Source organism: Scyliorhinus canicula, chromosome 11, assembly GCF_902713615.1.
Source record: "Scyliorhinus canicula chromosome 11, sScyCan1.1, whole genome shotgun sequence".
Taxonomy (NCBI): Eukaryota; Metazoa; Chordata; class Chondrichthyes; order Carcharhiniformes; family Scyliorhinidae; genus Scyliorhinus; species Scyliorhinus canicula.
Window position 1 is genome coordinate 127,266,597 of NC_052156.1, and position 22,993 is coordinate 127,289,589.

Sequence of the window (22,993 nt, forward strand, 5' to 3'; positions counted from 1 at the left end):
ACGTGAGCCTCGTAGAATAAAAAGTCTAAAGAGGGGGCCCATCAGCGGAGTAAATGGACTCTAGTATAAAGGCCGGCCCAGATGGGAGCCAAGTATGAATAGTCCCAGCTTGGTCCTGAAATGTACGCTATCTAGATTATTTTATAGTAAAGTAAGTTTCTTTACACCTCTCATTTTGGACTTCTCTGTGGCCACTAAATTGGCGACGAGGGTAACGTGGAGCTACAGTCGACGCTGTTGACTGTTCGAAGATGGTCATCTCCTATTGCACAGATTAAGGTTTGCACGTAATGCCGCTCTTTTGCAGACTTGATGTGTTTGATGCTAGCGTGGAAGATTGGGCGCAATACGCAGAGCATATGCGCTACTTTTTTGGGCTAACACTATAATCAGTGATTAGTGACAGACAGCAATATTCTTCACCTTCAGCGTGATAAAAAATGTCACGTACCCCGCAGCCCAGGACTCCAAGACCTTTGAAGAGCTGGTAATAGTAGCATACCATTTTGAGCCCAAGTCGCCAGTCATCATGCAATGTTACTGTTTCAACAGGGCTAGCAGGACCCTAAGGGAGTCTGTTACTGAGTTCTTAATGTGTTTGAGAAAACTAGCTGAATTTTGTGATCATAGCCCTTCCCTTTCCGAGATGCTGCAGACCATTTGTTTTGTGGCATGAATAATATGGTGATCTAACGGAAATTACTGGCCGAGCAATTATTAGACCTTAAGGCCATAGAAATTTCGCTCTAAGAGAGTGGAGTAAAGGAACTCCAAGGGAGGGAAGTGAATAATATGGGACATAACCCCTCCCCGCGTCAAGATTAGAAATCCACAGAGCCCGGCCTTGAGGCGAACACTGCCGAAGCCAGGGTTTCGGATCTAGGACCGCACTGGCTAGGCCAGATATTTCTCCCAAATCCATAGGGAGACCCCAGACGTGTGGCCAGAGAAATAGCAAGGAGTGAAAGCCGCAAAGCAGCCAACAAACCCGCCATCTCATCCGAGGTTGGTGTCAACCCAGAGCCTGCACATTTCATTTGGAACAGCCCGATGATGAATGTATGCAGCTGAACTGCATTGCACCACCCAAAGCTGCCCTCATTCGGATTACCACTCAAGTAAACGGTCACTCTCTCGCAATGGAATTAGACACGGAGGTCGCCATCTGTGGTCACAGGAATTCATCCTGACATCGAGAACGTAGCCCACCTGGGCAAATTCATCCCATCAATTCCATATTTTTCGGACTCTCTCTCAGATGTTGCTTGAGCTGCTGAATACCTCCAGCATTTTCCATTTATATTTCAGATTCCCAGCATGCCACAGTATTTTGCCCTCACTTTAAAGAAGTGAACAGCTTGGAAAGGTGCTTCTAAATAATATTTTTCCCTCTTATAGTAAGTTCTCTGTAGCTTTAATTCTAAAGGGTTGATTATCAGAATGCTTCCCCCCAGTGAATGGATAGAAAAGGCACAGATATCTCAGCATGCATTCTTTGCAAATGTGTCTCTGAGCTTAAAAGCTGACAAGCGAAAAATTACCAAACATACAATAAATTTTCCTTCAGCTGTATATTTCAGTGTCTTGTAATCTCTTTTAATAGATTTAACATTATTGCACTATGTATCTAATGCTACATAATGTGTATGTACCACCAACAAAAAATGAGTGCTAATAATATCACAAGCAGGGAAAAGCAAAGAAAAATGCTTACATTTATATACTGTCTCACCTGTATTTTGCATGTCCCAAAGTGCTTCCACAACTAATAAAGTACATTTGAAATATAGGCACTCTTGTTTTATAAGAAAGTAAGGGAACCTCCTTTCTTTAAAATACATTGAGAAAAGTAAACAGATAATCTATTTTAGTGGGGTTGGTTGAGAGATAATGGTATTGCGGGTAGAACTATCTGCTCTTCTTCAGTTAGTGCCATGGGATCTTTATATCTTTCAGAAAGAGCAGTCAGGACCTTTATTTAGTGGCTCATCCAATCATAGAATCCCTATAGTGCAGAAGGAGGCCATTTGGCCCATTGAGTACTCCACTTGTTCCTGTAAAAGAAGAGTAACCAACTTGCACACAGTAGCCAGCTTTAACAAAATATTCGCAATGTATAGAGGGTCGATGTGTACTTTGTTTTTAATTGGCCAAAAGTAAGTTGATTGCAAATTATTTTGAATGATAAACAAAAGCTGCAGCTGAAAAACACGAAGAGTCTTCAAAACCATAGGATTTTTCTTACCAGTCTCTCAAAAACTTAATGCTAACAAATTATTTTTACTGCCGAAAGCCAAAAGGCTTATTTTGGTAATTTCTTGTACGGTGTCTGTGGTAGAATTTCTATCACCATGACTGAAGTAATGCGGACGAATGGTGAACTTCATGTGAAGCAAGTTCACAAACAGCAGTAGACACACATTCGCTACATTGTCAGAAATGTGGAATTCACCAATATCACATGTTTTAAAGCATTATGTCAACTTCTTCAAATATGTAATAGTGCGTTATTCTGCATTAAATAACATTGGACTCTGGATCCTAACTTAGCATTATTTTAAAATGTTTTCATTTCTAATTCTCCACACTGAAATGCAGGGGCACATAAATTTTTCCTTTCTGCTATACCACAAATGTGTAGAGAATAATGAATAACAGATTGGGCGATGCAAGAAATATTTCCCTGTGAGCTGAATGAATGAGCAATAATGCTACAAACTATTTGCGCTGCCTTTCAAACATAACTTCCCAGTTATAACTTAATTATTGTTGAAGAGATACGTGTGCAGAGGGTTGAATCACTAACTGTACCCATGTGAACTATCTATCCCCTAAGTAGTGATCTTCAAAATCCCATAAATCAGGCATTACGGTTTAAATTCATAGGGTCAGGCTAGGCTAGAGAACCGCAACAGCAGTTGAAATGTGTAACTCACTAGAAATAAACACTTCATGATATGTATACTTATTTTCTGTTTTTATTACTAGACTTTAACACTACTGTAGCATGCACATGTCTCTGACAACATATTCACCTTTTTGCACTTTTGAATGACTGGTTTAAAAAAATAGGCTGAATGTCTCTGCTGAAAATGTTGTACACGGAGCGAGATGGTCTAACGCTGTTATAATTTTAGCTAACAAAGGATGTGTGGGAAAATAGTTCTAGTTCTATAAATACAGATGTGTACACAAATATGAAAATTATCGGCTCATAACGGAGGTTATCTAAACAAGAAATGGACAGTAATCAGTTTCACAAATTTAATTATTCTTCGACTTGCGGCATCAGTTCAGACAGATACAAGTGACTAGTGCACAGCAATTGGAATTATTTTCAGATTTTCTCAGTACAATATATACATTATAGTCTGGTAATCTTTTGAGGACATATATGACTGTTCGAACACTGAATGCATTTACATCAAATCCATCTCTGCTATTTTACTGGAGGAGTTAACCCATTTAAAATAAACAGGCCACCCGTCGCCTTGGCTGAAATTATGGTTGAAGGAGTTTGATACAAATTTGCTTACAATAACATTGCTCAGTAATTACAAGGCTTATAAAAAGGAGACTTTAATTATTACAACATTTAACACAAATCACAGTAACAGTACAAATAGTACAGAGCATATGATGTAAAGTTCAACTCAAAACACAACAATTTAAGTGTTTGAGATTCTACTGAAGTGAGAAAAAGAGGATCATTCTCTTGCTCCATGGGAAACATCACACGCTTTGGATTTTTAAAAAAAAATATACCGTCCAAAGGGCACAGAAAAGTGACCAGTCAGCATACCTCACTCGATGTTCACTGGATATTTGTGTTGTTTATCGTCTGGAGGTCAGGGTCAGGGTAGACGACACTCTAAAAATTTGAGGTAGCATGTTGCTCAACTGGTAGAACATTTCCTCTGAAATACTCTGGTAACAAAAAGTTGTATTATTTAAATTGAGTGGTATAAAGCACACATTTACAGCATACTCAGGCAGTAGTTATACTGCAATATGGCTGCGAGACAAGTAGTTGCAGTGTGAAGGGCAGTCAGCAAAATCTTTCCTATAACTCCTGGCTGTAATTTTCACTCTGCTTGCCAGAAATAAGATTTGCATTGCCTGATTACACAAGTGCAGATGCTGCTCTTGGTTGGTTGGCATCTGCACTTGTGTTACTAACTTGGACAGGAATGCATGCTGTGCCAAAGTTTGCTGCGGGTTCAATGCACCAGAGCATTTTTTTCAAATCTGGTTTGATACTTTACTGGAATTATAACGCACAAGGTGACAAATTCAAAGCAATTGTGACACCTTCCTTGGGGAAGTGTAGTAAACTGGTCCATGAGGAACCGTCTTCAGGCAGAAATCAAATTGATAATTTAATCTCTCCCCAGGCCTTATAAAGCAGGCTTTGCAGAGGGTGAAAAAGGGGAAAAATTTGTACAGACTGTACAGCTGATTGCTGGGAAGTATGCTTTCCGGGCGTTTACCTCGCTGCAACCTGTTTTGATACATGTTAGTAACAAATACATTTAAAAAACTAAATAAAGAAATAAAGCAGGCTTTACAGCTTAACATACCCAACTCTCATTTCTCTTTTATATGCTGCCCCGTGGCAACAATGTGCAAAAGCACAGCATCAAATTTTATATCTACGCCAATGGCACCAACGTCTACCTCACCACCACCCCTCTTGACCTTTCCATTGCATTGGATTTGTCACACTGCATTTTCTGAACATCCATTGGCAACCTTGCTATTTTATTTAATTCCAAGCTGAGTGTATGAGCCCGTTTTCTCTCCATCATCTATCTATTTTTGCCTCTGAAATATCGCCCATCTGACTTCCGGTGGCGCCATGGAGTGGTCGCACATTTGGCAGCTCCCGCTCGAGGAGGTTTTTTCGGTCCTTTTCCCCAGTTCCCGGGAGGAGCAGCTTACCTCGTTGGTGACCGATTGGCATGGTGCGGGAGACCCAGAAACGGCTTAAGAAAAAGGTGGAGGATTTGGAGAACCATTCCCGAAGGCAAAATTTGAGAATTATAGGGATGCCAGACGCAATCGAGGGAGTGGACGCAGGCTCTTATGTAGCAAAATGCTGGAGATGCTGTTGGGGAAGGGGGCCTTTGATAGGTCACTGGAGGTTGATTGGGCACATAGGGTGCTGCTGAGGAAACTCAAGTGAGCATGCCGCCAAGGGCGATGGTGGTGAGGTTACATTGATTCCCGGATAAGGACTTGATCTTGAGGTGGGCCAGGCAGATGAGGAGATGTACCTGGGAGGGTAACGAGCTCCAGGTATACCAGGACATGGGTGCGGAACTGGCCAAGGGGAGAGCGGGATTCAACCGGGTCAAGACTGTCCTCTTTAAGAAGGGGGTGAAGTTCGGGATGCTGAACCTGGTCTGTCACTCGTTAGTATTATTTTGGAGCACCGGAAGAGGCAATGGAATTTGTGAGAGATGATGGACTGGTAGGAGGAGGACATTGAACTTTGGAGGAGGTGTGAGGGGACGTTGGCTTTTCTCTGCCCCCCTTTTTGTTGATATGCTTTGTTTCTTTTGGGGGGATGGTCAGAGGAGAACCTCTTTTCACTCAGGGGGTGTTTTTCTTTCGTGTGGGGTTCTTTGGTGGGATGTTGGAGGATCGAGCCGGGTTAGTGCACCTTTTTTCTTATTGTTACTGTTGTTGGCGCCATGGAAGTGCGCGAGCTGGGGGGGTGGGGGGGGGGGGCAGGATGTTTGCTGCCATGGGCGGGGGCTGCCTGGCTCGCTGGGTGAGCTAGTTCACGTGAACACAGTGGGGGGGTGAGCAGGTGGTTAGAGTGTTAGAGGGGGTTGGGATTGTTGTTTTGCTTTCGGGGGTGCCCCCTGACCAGGCTGATCACATGGAACGTGAGGGGGCTGAATGGGCCAGTCAAACAGTCGCACATGTTTGCGCAACTGAGGAGCTCAAAGGCGGATGTGGCATTTTTACAGGGAACGCACTTGAAGATCGGAGATCAAACGAGACTAAGGAAAGGGTGGATAGGCCAGGTCTTTCACTCAGGATTAGATATGAAGATGTGTGGGGTGGCGGTGCTGATAAATAAGTGGGTAGCATTTGAGGTGGGGAATATAATAGCAGATTTGGGGTGGTGGAGGTGGAGGCGGGGGGGAGAGAAGGATCGTGATGGTGAGTGGGAAATTGGAGGGGATGCCAGTGGTCTTGGTGAAGGTTTATGCCCAAATTGGGATGACGTTGAATTCACGAGGCGGAAGATCCCTGACCTGGACTCGCACAGGCTGATAATGGGGGGAGATTTTAATAAGGTTATAGAGCCGAGATTGGACCGATTGAGTCCGTGGTTGGGGAGGGTATCGGTGGTGGCGAGGGAGCTAAAGGTGTTTATGGAGCACATGGGGTGAGTGGATCTGTGGAAATTTGGGAGACCGAGTGTGAATGAATTTTCGTACTTCTCCCCTGTGCACAGAGTATACTCCCGGATCGATCACTTTGTGATGGATAAGACTGCTGGCGGGGGTGGTCGGCTCTGAGTATTCGGCAAATGTGGTCTCAGACCATGCGCCACATTGGGGGACAGTCTATGAATATGGGGAGAAGGCGAGCAAGATGTTGGCTCATCAACGGAGGAAGCAGGAGGCGGTGAGGGAGATCAGAAAGGTGAAGTATAAGAGGGGAAAAGTGGTCGTAGACCCGGTGGGGATGAACAGGGTTTTCGAGGACTTTGAAGAGTATATATGAGTCGGAGACTCTGGCGGGGGTTAGGGAGCACCCATTGGACTGGTGGAGGTGATGGAGAGTACGGGGGCGATGCAGGCAGGGACCAGATGGTTTCCCGGTAGAATTCTATAAAAGGTTTATGGGAGACCCGGGGTCCTGGATGGTAAGGACATTTAATGAGGTGACGGAGAAGGGGGAGCTCTCCCCCTCCCCCCCATGTTATTGCAGGCCACGAGATCCTTAATTTTGAAGAAGGATAAGGACCCAGAGCTGTGTGGGTCCTACCGTCCGATATCACTGCTGAATTTAGACGCCAAGTTGTTGGCAAAGATCTTGGCCATGCAGATTGAGGACTGTGTGCTGTGGGTGATAGGGGAAGACCAGGCGGGGTTTGTAAAGAGGAGGCATCTGGTGGCTAACAGGTGTTTGTTGAACGTTATAATGATGCCGTCGGAGGGACGGAATGTGGAGGTGGCAGTCGCTATGGACGCGGAGAAAGCCTTTGATCGGGTAGAATTGGAATATTTGTGGGAGGTACTGGGGCAGTTTGGGTTTGGGCCGGGGTTTGTGGATTGGGTCCGGTTTTTGTATCGGGTGGCGGCAGCAAGAGTGTTAGGATGAACTGGGTGGGTTTGGGGTAATTTAGGCTGCATCATGGGATGAGGTAGGGATGTCCACTCTCCCCGTTGCTCTTCATCTTGGCGATAGAGCCACGGCAATGGCACTTAGACTGTCATCGGGTTGGCAGGAGATAGTGCGGAGGTGGAGTGGGGGGGCGGTAGCACAGGGTCTCGCAATGCGCGGACAATCTGCTGTTTTACATATCAGGCCCATTGGAAGGTATTGTGGGGGGGGGGGGGGGGGGTTCATGGACATTTTGGAGGAATTTGGTTGGTTCTCTGGGTTTAAGTTAAACATGGGGAAGAGTGAGGTCTTCCCGATCCAGGCGAGGGGACAGGAGAGGAGGTTGGGCGAGCTGCCCTTTAAGGTGGATGGAGATGATTCAGATATCTGGGCATCCAGGTGTGCGGGGATCGGTAGCTACATAAATTGAATTTGGCACAGTTGGTGGAGCAGACGAAGAAGGTGCTGCTGGAGCATGGCAGGGGTGGGGAGGGGGGCTGGCCGTGCCAAATATGATGAACTACTACTGGGAAACAAATACAGCCATGGTCAGGAAGTGTCCACATGTTTTGGGCCTGTCTGAAACTGGAGGACAGAAAGAAGTCTTACAACACCAGGTTAAAGTCCAACAGGTTTGTTTCAAACACTAGCTTTCGAAGCATTGCTCCTTCCTCAGGTGAATTAGGACAGAGCACCTGAGGAAGGAGCAGTGCTCCGAAAGCTAGTGTTTGAAATAAACCTGTTGGACTTTAACCTGGCGTTGTAAGATTTCTTACTGTGCTCACCCCAGTCCAATGCCAGCATCTCCACATCATGAAACTGGAGGGATTCTGGCATGCGTTCGCTGACATTATGTCTGAGGTGCTGAGGATGAAGGTTGTCACGAGTCCATAAGTGGCGATTTTTGGAGACCAGAGGGCGAGAGAGGCTGACATTTTAGCCTTTGCCTCCCTGGTAGGCAGAGACGGATCTTGTTGGAATGGGGAGATTTGGGGCCGCCAAAACCGCAGGTGTGGGTGAGACCTTGCGGAATTCCTTAGCTTGGAAAAAAAAAATCAAGTTCGCCTTGAGAGGGATTGTGGAGGGGTTTGTCCGGAGATGGAAACCGTTTATTGATTTCTTCCAGGATAGTTTAGAAGTTAGAAAACTTTGGGCTTCAAGCAAAAAAGGGGGCAGAGTGGTGGAGGATAATGGCAGGGAGGGTGGGGCGGTGCAGTAGGGTTTTGATCCAATCACAACAAAGGAATGGCAACATAGTTCCAAGTCAGTATGGTATGTGCCTTTGAGGGAAACTTGCAGGTGGTAGTGTTCGCATGCATCTGTTGCCCTGGTCCTTCTAGTTGGTAAAAGGTGCCGTTGGAGGAACCTCAATAAGTTGTTGTAGTGCATCTTGTATACGGTACACATTACTGCTACTGTGAGTTGGCTGGAGGGAGTGAATGTTTAAGGAGGTGGTCTGTTTTCTGTGCATATTAGGGTTTGCCCATTAGTCTTTATTTGACATGATGCACCTTATCTCAGCCATCTCTACTGGATTAGAAAGAAACCCCCAAGTGGTAAGCGTGACTGGTTTGAAGAACAAACATGCACTCTTTGCTGATTCCAGTAATTATTTTTGAAATCACATCTAAAACCCTGTCCTTCTGTTGGGATCTGACTGTTTCTAAATTATGACATAATGGTGTGCAACATACTGGTAATTGATCCATTTTCCCTCTCCTCCCCCTTTCCTGCCACAACATCTACCCCTGCCCCCAGACCATCACCATTATCAGATTTGGTTGCTGGCCCCTTCCCAGGATCTGTCAGCTAACTCCAGCTGGCACGAGAGTGAGGTAACTCTGAAAGCTGCTCTGAAAGTGGTAACTCTATGTTTACTACTGCTACGAGGTTACATTTCACTAAAACATATGGACTCGCACAGCTCAAACTTTAGCATGTATCTGATCCAACTTGTATCTGACAGCTACGAGGCTTGATTGAAAAATTTCAAATATGTATTTTAAGGAATCTATCGCATTAGGAAACCCTGTGAATAGTGAAGGGAAATAAACCACTGCATGTGGAAAACCTCTTAAATGTCAGATTACAGTATCTTTACTGTTGCTAACAGCAAAATTACAAAAGTTAAAGCTAGCCAAGAGACAAAATATTGCAGGTGCTGGAAATCTGAAAACAAGAATGGAAAAGCTGGAAATACTCAGCAGGTCAGGATACATCCGTGGAAAACAAGTCAGTCAGTTAACATTTCAGATTTGAAGAGTATGTCCATCTTCTTCTGTTTCATAATCTATCTAAAGCAGATACGTTAATGCTTGTAATTAAAACCAAACTTCCCCCTCAGAATAGTAGGAGGACGAGGAAATAGAGAATTTTTTTTTCCAATAATAGGATATGTAAATGCACATATTAGAATTATTTTAAATCTGCAAAAAGAGAAATGGCAAACTGTTGAGTTATCAATTGGTAGGTGTAAGAAGTGATGTTCAAGATATCAAGGTTGAATGGTAATTTAAAATCTTTTTTAGACTGGGTCACAAACTTTGTATATCAAAAACCTAAAATGTTCTGTAAGCAAAATCAAGTTCACAAAGTTATTAATTAACCAAAGTTACATTTTTTCTTGTCAAAAAGGCAGAAAACCTATAGCTATGTAAAAACGATGAACTGCAGTATACCATACAAGTATTTTTCTCAGAGGAAATAACATGTAACCAGACATACCATTAAAATATTATCCCAAGGAAGTCCAAAGGCAATGGCAGGAATTCACAAGGGAGGAGGAAGATGGTTTCTCATGCCCAAGCCAAAAAGATTACAGCAGTGGAATCTAATACAAATATCCAGGTTAAATATCTAGACATGAAGAACTTAGGTTCTTTATGTTCAATATCTCAGTGGCTCTTGTCAACTTGACTTCATACCCCAATCTTTCTATAGTTCGCTTTGAGGAGCAAACAGGAGTGAAGTTTAACCTTAGTTTACAGCAATTATATAAATAATCACTTTAGCCCAAAGTTTTACAAAGCTGTTCAAGGGCTGCATGCCTTAGGCAAACTGGCGCCGGAGCTAGAAGCTGCACCCCGAACCCAGCACCCACCATTTCCACTGCTGGGCTGGGGTAACAGGGGGATGGGACATTTTTCACACATCCATGGTTCACAGAGGCCACCCAGGCATGTTTAAAGTGCAGCTGCCTTCACAAAGTAATACTTTTGGCCACCCAGGTTACATAATCACATTGGGATCTCATTGGGTGAGATATCCCAGTGGGATTATTACGAGTAGACATGAATGTGCATAAAAAGTGGATAAGGGCCGGAATTCTCCCCTACCTGGCGGGGCGTGGGGTCCCGGCGTAGCGGAGTGGTGCTAAGCACTCTGGCGTCGGGCCTCCCCAAAGGTGCGGAATTCTCCGCACCTTTAGGGGCTAGGCCCGCGCCGGAGTGGTTGGCGCCACGCCAACTGGCGCCAAAACCGGCGCCAACGGCCTTTGACGCCCGCCGGTCGGCGCTGGCCGAAAGGCCTTCGCCGGTTCGCGCATGCGCCGGTGCGTCAGCGGCCGCTGACGTCACCACCGGCGCATGCGCGGTGGGGGGGGGGGGTCTCTTCCGTGGCGGCGGCAGAAGAAAAATAGTGCCCCCACGGCACTGGCCCGCCTGCCGATCGGTGGGCCCTGATCGCGGGCCAGGCCACCGTGGGGGCACACCCCAGGGTCCGATCACCCCGCGCCTCCCCCAGGATCTCGGGGGCCCGCTCGCACTGGCAATCCCGCCACCACCAGAGGTGGTTGAAACCACGTCGGCGGGAGAGGCCTGTCAGCGGCGGGACTTCGGCCCATCGTGGGCCGGAGAATCGCCATGGGGGGCACGCCGATCGGCGCGGCGTGATTCCCGCCCCCACCAATTCCTGGGTGGCAGAGAATTCCTGCCACGGCGGGGGCGGGATTTACGCCGGCCCCGGGCGATTCTCCGACCCTGCGGGGGGGTCGAAGAATTCCGCCCATGGTCTGTGAAGCTGTCAAGTCATTTAAATAGCTTGCCTGTTAAATTGTTTGGGGGAATAGCACAGCTACCCTGCCGTTAAAGAAAATGGGTGCTTGCAATTTCCCCAGATGTTGTTGATATAAGCCAGAGAGCCATTCTTATAATATAGTTTCTGCTTGACTACTTCCACAACCTATCATTATTAAAGTGGATGGCCTGTAAATTCACAATTTGATTAACAGTTCGAGGTGGTCATAAATATATAGCTGTCTGATGAATACAAATGTTGGTTTATAAGAGGTTAAGGACTTGAAAGAAGTGTTTGCTTTTTTAAAATAAAGGATTAAATACATTGAGTGCACTTTTATTAGCGAGTGTGTTTACTTTAATATAATGAAGACTGCAATAGATACTTAGATTGTTTTATTTAGACTCAGTATAGCTTCCGAGGTCTGCCCATGGTGGATGATGAATGAGTTGGCGTCGAGGCAATGGAGATGTGTAGAGGGGCTCAGGTTGGCATGGAGTGTGTGAGGGGTCTCAGGGAGTTGATGGGGGAGTGAAGTGGCATGAGTTGGAAAGAATGGGACATGAAGAGTGTGTTGGGTATGAGCGATGAGGGTTTTTGTTTTATTGTTTTTATTACAACTGCTACAAAGTCACTGAGTTCTAAAGTTGGTCTTTTAAACAGCCTGCCCTGGCACACCCTGTGGCTGCCTCCACATGGTTTCTGGGGCAGCAGGCCCGACTGCAGTTAGCGTCACCCCAGAAAAAAAGAATCAGGCCATTTGGGCACTTTCTCCCAAGTCAGGTTTGCAGGATCTGGAAATTTCACGACCGTGTACCCTACTTGAGAGCGGAAATTCAGCCCTTTGTACCTCAGTTTATTTCAAGTTTCTGTTCAGGGACAGCTATGACCCATAAAGGAAGGAGTCATTGTTGGCTGCAGTACTGGTAAATGAAATGGGTCAAGTGGAGAATGTCAGTCAAGAAGCATCGCAGCAATAGTGATCATTGGTATTGATGGTTTATATTAGTTACGGAGCAGAACAAAGAGCAATCTAGACTAAAGAATACTCAACTGGAGGGCGGCTAATTTCCACAAATTGAGAGACCTGCCTTGGGCAACTTGGAGTCAAAGACTGGCAGACATAAATGTAACAGACTGCAGCGCATGGCTTTGATGAGGAGACATGCCTGGTACATGCCTGAAAGGGGAAAAAGGGAGGCAACCAAGCTGATGAGTGAGTCAGGGAGCAGGATGAAGCAGGTTAAAGAGGTATATGACAGATGTCAGCTTGGCAATACAAAGAAGAATCAGGCTGGATATACAAAGAAACATACTGCACAGGAACAGGTTCTTCGGCCCTCCAAGCCTGCACTGACCGTGCTGCCTATCTAACCTAAAACCTTCTACGCTTCCGGGGTCTGTATTCCTCTATTCCCTTCCTATTCATGTATTTGTCAAGACACCTCTTAAACGTCACTATCATACCTGCTTCCACCACCTCCTCTGGTAGCAAGTTCCAGGCACCTACTACCTTCTGTGTAAAAATCTTCCCTCTCACATCTCCTCTAAACTTTGCCCCTCGCACCTTAAACCAATGTCCCCTAGTAATTGACTCTTCCACCATGGGAAAAAAGCTTCTGACTATCCACTCTGTTCATGCCCCTCATAATTTTGTAGACTTCTTTCAGGTTGCCTCTCAACAACTGTCGTTTCAGTGAGAACAAACCAAATTTATCCAACCTCTCCTCATAGCTAATGTCCTCCATACCAGACAACATCCTGATAAACCTCTTCTGTACCCTCTTCAAAGCCTCCACATCCTTCTGGTAGCGTGGCGACCAGAATTGAACACTATATTCCAAGTGTGGCCTAACTAAGGTTCTATACAGCTGCAGCATGTCTTGCCAATTTTTATAGTCAATGCCCTGGCCGATGAAGGCAAGCATGCCGCTTGCCTTCTTGACTACTGTCGCCACCTACGTGGCCACTTTCAGTGACCTGTAGACCTGTACACTCAGATCCCTCTGTTGGAAATACTCCTAAGTGTTCTGCCATTTACTGTATAATTCCCACCTGTATTAGACCTTCCACAATGCATTACGTCACATTTGTCCGGATTAAACTCCATCTGTCATCTCTCCGCCCAAGTCTCCAACCAATCTATATCCTGCTGTATCCTCTGACAGTCCTCATCGCTATCCGCAATTCCACCAACTTTTGTGTCATCCACAAACCTACTAATCAGACCAGTTACATTTTCCTTCACATCATTTATATATACTACAAACAGCAACGGTCCCAGCACTGATCCCTGCAGCACACTATATAAAAAGGACAGAAGAAAAGTACAAAAGGAAAGAGAATAAATCAACAGCTAACAGAAAAGGGGATACAAAGATCTCCTATAGGGATAGTCTCAGTAAATGGCTTCACAGAGGATCAATTACAGGCCAGCCAGTTTTTCTATGTTGTTGGTGGGGAAGCTTTTAGATATAATAATCCGGGAGAAAATTAACAGCTTCTTGGACAAGCATGGACTGACTAAAAGAGAGCCAGTATTCATTTGTTAAAGACAAATCATATTTGAGCAAATTAATTGTGTGCGTGAGGATTGTATGTGTATATGTAATCAAAAAGTGTTTGAGAAAGTCCCAAGTCCCAAGGGGCTTGTTAGTCCCTCTCACTCTGAACTCGCGAGCATCCTGCACTTTCATTGCTCCACCTTGAAAAACACGCCTTCACTGGCCAAAGCCATAAGCTCTTGAATTCCTTCCTTAAATCTCTCTGGCTCTCATCCTACCTTTTCCCATGGGACAAATGGGGCAGTAGCAGCATGGATACTTTTTCTAAGAATAGAAAATAGAGGGTTGGGGTGATTCTTTGGAACAGTCAGAGGTACATGGTGGCATTTCCCAAGAATCAATAATCGGATCACTGCTGTTATAGCTATACATTAATGACCTCGACTTGGGGGGGTTACAGTCACAATTTCAAAATTTACAGATAACAGGAAACTTGGAAATATTGTAACAGTGAAGCTTCATGAGGACGCAACCAGGCTAGTGGAATGGGTGGACACAGAACAGATTAAATTCAATGCAGAAAAATATGAGGTGAAACATTTTGATAGGAAGAATGGTGAGGGATAATACAAGCTAAATAGCGTGATTTTAAGAGGTGCAAGAACAGGTTAATAAAGCAGTCTGGATCCTGTCTATGCTTTATAATAGGGCACAGAGTACAAAAGCCAGAAAGTTAGATAAACCTATCTAAAACACGAGTTCAATAGCAACAACAATACACTTTAGGAAGGAGTTAAGAATTTGGAGAGGGCAGAGATTTACAAAAATAATTGCAAAGGTGTGGGATTACAGTCATGTGAGGAAGCTGGAGGAGCTGGGGCTTGCTCCCCTCACATCTGAGGTAGTTAACATAGAACATAGAACAGTACAGCACAGAACAGGCCCTTCGGCCCTCAATGTTGTGCCGAGCCATGATCACCCTACTCAAACCCACGTATCCACCCTATACCCGTAACCCAACAACCCCCCCCTTAACCTTACTTTTATTAGGACACTACGGGCAATTTAGCATGGCCAATCCACCTAACCCGCACATCTTTGGACTGTGGGAGGAAACCGGAGCACCCGGAGGAAACCCACGCACACAGGGGGAGGACGTGCAGACTCCACACAGACAGTGACCCAGCCGGGAATCGAACCTGGGACCCTGGAGCTGTGAAGCATTTATGCTAACCACCATGCTACCCTGCTGCCCCTAAGTTAAGATGAGATTTGATAGAGGCATTCAAATCATGAACAGTTTAGATAGAGCAAATGAAGCGAAATTGCTTTCAGCGGCTGAAGGGTTGCAGAGGGCACAGATGTAAGGTGTTTGGCAAAAGAACCAAAGGCAACCTGAGGAAAAGTTTTTAATTAATAGGAGTTGCCTGACATGGTGATGGCTAAAGATCAATTGTAGCTTTCAAAAGGGAATTGAATAAGTTCTTGAACACAGTAACAGGAGTAAGCCATTTGACCGCTCAAGCATATTACACTTTTTTATGGGATCATAGCTGATATGCAACCTAAATCCACATACTTACCTTTCCCCACATCCCTAATATTATATTAACAAAAATCTATCAATCTGAATTCTAAATTAACAATTGATCTTGCATCAACTGTCATTTGCGAAAGAGAATTCCAAACTTTTACCACTTTCGGCAGAAGTGTTTCTTAATTTGAAGGTGAAACAATTCCAGGAACAAGCGGAAAGGTTGGGGGGGGGGGGGGGGGGGGGGGGCACGGTGTTTGGACTAACTGAACTCCTGCTTGCAAGAACCGATAGAAATTTGATTGATTAAAATGCCGCTTTCTGTGTTGTACCGTTGTATGCTTTGATAAAAGGAGAAAGTATTCGAACATAGCAATCTTTTTCCATCTGTTACTTTGCTTGCTGCATGTGGGAAAGGTTAGGGTGTCAGTGTTAATAGTTATAGTTCTATCCTGAACTCCTCCAGGGTTCCAATGTTCTGATTATTTGACTATATTTTCCTGCTGATGTTAGCAATTGTGCTGATTTAAACAGCAGTGGAACATTGAACACATGAATTTGCACTTTGCAAATATTAGCTGGCATGAGATTCATTGTCTGCTGTTTAAACAATCATGTTAACCTGTTGAAATAAGTTGACAAAAGGATCTCATTTAAATGTGCTAAGTGTTTATAAGCTAAATCAAGAGTGTTTCCTCCTAGCTTTCATTTTCCACTATAATTCTGGATGTATACAAGTTGAGTGACAGCACGTTGGCTCCATGACATCTATCGTTATGAAGTGTTTCGCGAGGTTAGTCATGAGACACTCCAGTATGCCTTGATCCACTATAATTCGCATACCGCCTCAACTGGCCCACCATGGCCCCATCTCCCTGGTCCTACACTCATCATCCCTGGAGCATCTCGACAACAAGGACTCCTGCGTCAGACTCCTATTCATTGACTACAGCTCTGCCTTCAACAGCATAATCCCAGTCAAGTTCATATCAAAATTCCTAAACCTAGGACTTGGCTCCTCCCTCTGCAACTGGATCCTCGACTTCCTGACCCATAGACCACAAACAGTAAGGATGATCAACAACATCTCCTCCATGATAGTCCTCAATATCGGGGCCCCACAAGGCTGCGTACTTAGCCCCTACTATACATCCGAGACACACAAACACACGACTGTGTAGGAAAATTTGGCTCCAACTCCATCTACAAGTTTGCTCATGACACAACCGTAATCATCGGTTCTTGAACAACCATGAGTCAGAGTACAGGAGGGAGACAGATAACCTAGTGGCATGGTGTAATGACAAGAATCTCTCTTCAACATCAGCAAAACTAAGGAACTGGTCAATTACTTCAGGAAGCAAAGTATTGCACACATCTGTCTGCATCAATGGTGCCATGGTGCAGATGGTTAACAGCTTCAAATTCCTAGATGTGCACACAACCAACAATCTGTCCTGGTTCACGCATGTCAACACTGCAACCAAGAAAGCACAACAGCGCCTATACTTCCTCAGGAAATTAAGGAAATTCGGCATGTCCACATTGACTCTGACCAATTTTTACAGATGCACCTAGAAAGTATCCTATCCAGCTGCATCACAGCCTGGTATGGCTGCTCAGCCCAAGACTATAAGAAACTAGAGAGTCATGAACACAGCCCAGTCTATCATGCAAAACTGCCTCCCATCCGTTGACTTTGCCTACACCTCCTGCTGCATTGGGAAAGCAAGCTGCATAATCAAAGACCCTACCACCTGGGTTATGCTCTCTTCCATTGGGCAGGAGATACAAAAGTCTGAGAACACACACTAAGAATTTCAAAAACAGCTTCTTGCCCTCTATTACCCGACACCTGAATGACCCTCTTATGGACTGAACTGATCTCCACACATCTTCTGTACAGAGTGGTATAGTCTGTATGGTTCACTCTATGCTTGTGTCTTTGTATTTACATTGTGTATTTATGCATGTCCCATGGTTTTTTTTCATGTATGGAACAATCTGTCTGGACTGTATGCAGAACAATAGTTTTCACTGTACCTTGGTGGATGTGACAATAAACCAAATCCAATCCAAATAGAAATCATAACTGCAGTGCAGAGAATGGTGGGAGAAATACTGACAGATAATTTTAGGATTTATCACAAAAAATTAGTAGATTAAATCACAGTTTACTTTCCCATTATAATTATCTTCTGGGAGTGTACATTGCCCTGCTTCACCTTTCTCCTAGGTTTTCTGGCACGCACCTATCAGGACAAAGATCTCTCAGCCATTGACCATGAGAAAGGCTACAGCGACAGCTTCATTGAGACACCTGACCTCACTCCATCTGCCTCAATTGTGCCCTCTTGTGGAGACAGTCAGTGTGCTTGAGATCAAAGAATCTGGGTCTCACTGATGATCAAGTACAGCACTAGGTTGGCTGGGCTTTTCCAGCTTCTGACTATCAATGCACACTGTGCAGCCATCCAGGTCTCCCTTTTTCAGTACCAGCACAGTAACGATTATTTAACTTAGTATCAGTTTCATCTTAAAGAGGTACTGTACTGTGCATTTCTCCCCGTGTCTGCATGGGTCTCATTCCTACAACTCAAAAGATGTGCAGGGTAGATGGATTGGCCACACTAAATTGCCCCTTAATTGGGAAAAAAAAATTGGGTAATGTAAATTTATTTAAAAGAAACAGACACTGTGCACAAAACAATTGATTTTTTTTACACATTTCTTGCTTCCTCACAAGTTAAATATGGCAGAAATCCATGATGTTACAAATTATTCTATCTGATCCAGTTAAAAAGAAATAGAACATTGCAAACTGACACAATTCTGAATTTATTAGAAAAGAAAATGATTAATGAAATTAATGATTTATTGGGGGCTAGTTTAGCATAGGGCTAAAGAGCTGACTTTTAAAGCAGACCAAGGCAGGCTAGCAGCACAGTTCAATTCCCGTACCAGCCTCCCCGAACAGGCACAGAATGTGGCGACTATGGGCTTTTCACAGTAACATCATTTGAAGCCTACTTGTGACAATAAGCGATTTTCATTTCATTTCATTACATCAAGGAAAGTAGATTTTTCACCAGGATTATGGTTTTGCTCATGTGAACCTTAATTTACTCAAAATATTTGAAGCGGTGGGTAATTTAGATACGATTTTCAAATAAGTGTATCGCACTTTAGACGTAAGCATATATCAGAGTCTGGAGAAGTGGAGTTGTCAATTCCAAATTGTTAACCACAAACTTTCCCAATCCCTTCAACTGAGAATAATTGCATTATCTTCTCCAATGCAGAGTCAAGATTGTGACTTTCCCCAGATGCTCTTCATTATGTTTTTAGGTTTTAAGTAATATCTTTTTCTGGAGTTCACTGAATCACATTACTCCTATAGGAAGATAATGCTCCCAATAATCCAGCCTTAACTGTAATTCATAATGAATCAGGGATCGAACACAAACTCTTCACTACATTTCAACTGACTGGTTCCAACACGTGTCTTCATGTCACTTTCCTCAAGTTTACAAGCAGCAAACAAATACAACATAATAAAAAGTCACAAGGGCAAATCAAACACTAAGCACATAAGGTGATATTAGGGCAGAGAACTAAAAACTTGGCACAGGAGACAGTTTTTAAGGAGTATCTTAAATGAAGAAAGTGAGGTGGAGATGTGTAGGAAGGGTATCCCAGAGCCAAGGGCTGAAGCAAGTGATTAAATCAGGACTGCTCAAGAGCCCAGAATTAAATCAATGCAGATATCCTGGACGTCGCAAACCTGGAGGAGATTACAGAGAAGGGTGAGGGCAGTGAACTTAGAGGAGGGAGAGCATGATGAGTTGAGATGGAGGCTGAAATCACAGATGATGAGTTGTTTGGTGCAGAGAGAAGAAAACAGTGAAGATCTGTTGGTAAAAATATGACTGTAGATGGGAGGGCAGCAGAGAACATTGATTTTGAATCAAAGTGAGAAGAAAGAAACAAGATGAGGCAGTCAAAGGAGAAAATGCCAAAGGAATATAGGCTAAGGTAACATCTGGTGATAAGGTGCCACACCACCACCATGTTAGTCTTGACAAGACAAATGATGGACGACACTGGCTGGAAAATTGCAACCTTTCTTGCCGGTGGGGGTTGCATTGAATGGAAAACCATTTTGACAGTGGCGGGATCTTCTGATCCCGCCACCGGCCAATGTTGGGCTGTCTCTGCCATCATGAAATGCATGCGGAAAATCCCATCCATAGTTATTAAGGGGAAATGTGACACTGCACCTCGATCAGGTTTCTGCGAAGTCCATGTCAGTACAATCACCCACAATAAGTACAGGCTGGAAAGGGCCTCATTGAGGAACAAAACAACATTCTGGAGGGAGATGTGCAGAGGTGCTGTGAGAGCTGTTCCAGAGAGAGAGCCCACATGGTCAGCGGTGAGAGGTGTGAGTTGGACAAGAAAGAGAGTGGCAAGATTAGTCACCAGCAGCCCCACCGGGATAGGGCAATTAGAGTTGCTTGAAGAGCTTTTTGGAGAATGTCAAGAGAGACACTGTGAAGAGAAGCAAGCTTGTGACAGCAACAGAAGAGCAGGAGAGGTGATACTTCCATAGATTGTTGCTTAGGTTATAAATTAATGACTTTATTAAAAAAGTAAAATGGACAACAAGGCCGAATAACAGATTTACAGTAATGACTGGTTTACTGATCCCTTCTTGAAAACAGAAAAATAGAGAGAAGTCAATATCATGCTACATCATGGTGAAAAATACTTCATATTGATACCACTCTAAATTGTAAGCAAATAGTTTCATTAATACTCCTTTGATCAATGTGTTTTAGGCAGGTCCTAATTTAAATGTCCATAAGCCCCAACGTCTGGTAATGCTGAGTGCTGGGGAAAGCCAAAAACATTGTAAATTCAACAGAAACTCTGTTAAAATCCTCTTCAACCTCCTCCAATAACTAAGAAAGCTACAGATATTCTGCATACCCATGACATAACAGTAGATGTACTGACCAATTGTATTGGCATATAGATAACAGTCACGTGGGGTCATATACTAGCATAAGCCAAGCTTTGTGTGATGTACTACTACTGACATCTACTACATTGGCTCTGCTCCTCTGTGGGCACTCTTGAGTATCCTAAGGTTGGAGTGCAGCTTGGATATTATATGCCTGTCAGGTTAAACACCATACTACCTCACTTTAACCAATTACAGATTGACTTCATACTTTCAGGTTGGACATGTGATCAATACAGGGTTAACATCAGAGTAACATAAATGTATCTGACCTCCATGTGGCCATCTTCACTGCAATATTAGTTTATTTCACAATTTTGGTGACCGAGATGGAAGGAAAAGTTAAGATCCAAACATGCAAATAATTCACTCACGAAGAACTCAAAATTGCCTTTACGTCTACCTCACCGTCATGACTTCCGGACTTGTTATTTACCATTAGACTTCCCATTATTTAATGCAACTGGAAGTAATGCTAGACCAATTTGTAAGACTGTGCGTCACATTTTTGGGTCATCAATTTCCACAGCCGCAACATGTATATGACTGAATGGATAAGCTAGCTGCTAATGGATTTACTACTTTTCCAAACTTGTACGTTTATTGGTTTGGCAATAATTGTGTGGATATTCAGCCAAGTACATTTACCAGTAGCCAACAGGATCTGACTACATGCAAAAAGTTTCTGACTGAATGTTTGATTCTCAAACAGCTCTTTGTAAGGATATTGGTATTTATTCTCATTTTTTCCAGTATTTGTTACAACACAATAAGCAAGCTGAATTTAGCTACTAAAAAAATATAGTCACGCACTTATTGTCTGGTTGACTGGCACCTTCCAATGAGAAAACAAAATGTTATTCAAGATATACAGAAACTACTTAAATCTAGGCTCATGCCACAGGTAATCTGCCCAGGCATTGACCTGTGCTGATATACTGTGGACCTGCCCAGTTCAGACATCAGGGCCGGGATTCTCCCCCACCCGGCGGGGCAGGGGGGGTCCCGGCGTAGCGGAGTGGCGCCAACCACTCCGGCGTCGGGCCTCCCCAAAGGTGCGGAATTCTCCGCACCTTTGGGGGCTAGGCCCGCGCCGGAGTGGTTGACGCCACGCCGACTGGCGTCAAAACTGGCGGCCGGCGTCGGGGCTGGCCGAAAGGCCTTCGCCGGTTCGCGCATGCGTCGGTGCGTCAGCTGCTGCTGACGTCACCACCAGCGCATGCGCGATAGGGGCGTTCTCGTCCGCCTCCATGGTGAGGCCGTGGCGGCGGCAGAAGAAAAAGAGTGCCCCCACGGCACTGGCCCGCCCGCCGATCGGTGAGCCCTGATCACGGGCCTGGCCACCGTGGGGGCACCCCCCGGGGTCTGATCGCCCCGCGCCCCCCCCCCAGGACCCCGGGGGCCCGCTTGTGCCGCCAATCCGGCTGCCACCAGAGGTGGTTGAAACCACGGCGGTGGAACTTCGGCCCATTGCGGGCCGGAGAATCGCTGCAGGGGGCTCGCCGATCGGCGCGGCGCGATTCCCGCCCCCGTCAATTCCCGGGTGGCGGTGAATTCCGGCCACGGCGGGGGCGGGATTTTCGCCGGCCCCAGGTGATTCTCCGACCCTGCCGGGGGGGGGGGGGGGGGGGGGGGGGGGGGGGGGGGGGGGGTCGGGGTCGGAGAATTTCGCCCCAGATCCGTCAGAGGATTGACTTGATTCTGAGCATCCATGGTTAGATGGGCCATCCTGAAGACATTTCTGAGCCAAGATTGAGAATCACAATTTTTTTGCAGTGGAAGGAACTACATAATGCATTTTTTGTCCTGCTAGCTCCTTCTGCTCTTCATGATGCCCATATCAAGTTTATTCATTTCCATATGATTTATCCAAGTCCTCTTGATGGTAACTATGTGGTGAGGATACAGTTACCGGAGAACCATTCACGGTCTCAGTGGTGTCAAACAAGGCTGCGTTCTGGCATTGACACTCTTTGGCATATTCTCTTTGCTGCTGTCATAGCCTCTAGGTCTACTACAGAGGATACCAGAACTGCCAGAAAGCTGTTCAGTCCTGCCTGCCTGAGATCCAAGAAAAAAATTACAATGTCCTCCACACCGAGGAACATTGGCAGTGACAAACAGCAGACTCTCTCGTACCAAGTTTGATTTAGCCATCAGCATCAGAAGGGTTACTGCCCTGGTCGAGGATATTGCCAAATTGTCAATCAGCATTAACAACACGATGCTGGAGGTTGCGGATAGCTTCACATACCTGGGCTTCACAACCACCTGCAATCTGTTAATTGATGCTACAATCAACACTTACTTTGCAGAAACTGCAGCTGTTAAGGCCAAGCTAAGTAAGAGTGTGTGGAACATCAACAACCTGATGGGGAATATCAAAGTGAGATGTAGACAACATATGCTGGGCAGGAGAAAAGGTTGTAAAAGTTTGCACCTTTGCTGTCTCCGATGTATCCGCATCTTCTCCTGGCGGGATAAGGTAACCCTGAAGCATACTAATTCCATCAATATACACTTATTGCTCAGCCAACAAAGTCTGTGATGGCTTGGTCACATTCATTA

General features: G+C 44.9%; 1 protein-coding gene across 3 annotated transcripts in view; it reads right to left on the bottom strand.

The window, feature by feature from the left end:
- Positions 1–3,250: 3,250 nt before the first annotated feature.
- The window catches only part of c11h12orf4 (chromosome 11 C12orf4 homolog), a 70,344-nt gene continuing 50,601 nt past the window's right edge, over positions 3,251–22,993 (bottom strand). For all 3 annotated transcript variants that reach the window (XM_038811358.1, XM_038811356.1, XM_038811357.1), the window contains one exon: positions 3,251–3,927. In XM_038811358.1, the coding sequence (XP_038667286.1) occupies positions 3,835–3,927 (93 nt within the window). In that variant the 3' untranslated portion in view covers positions 3,251–3,834. The remainder of the gene's footprint in view (positions 3,928–22,993) is intronic.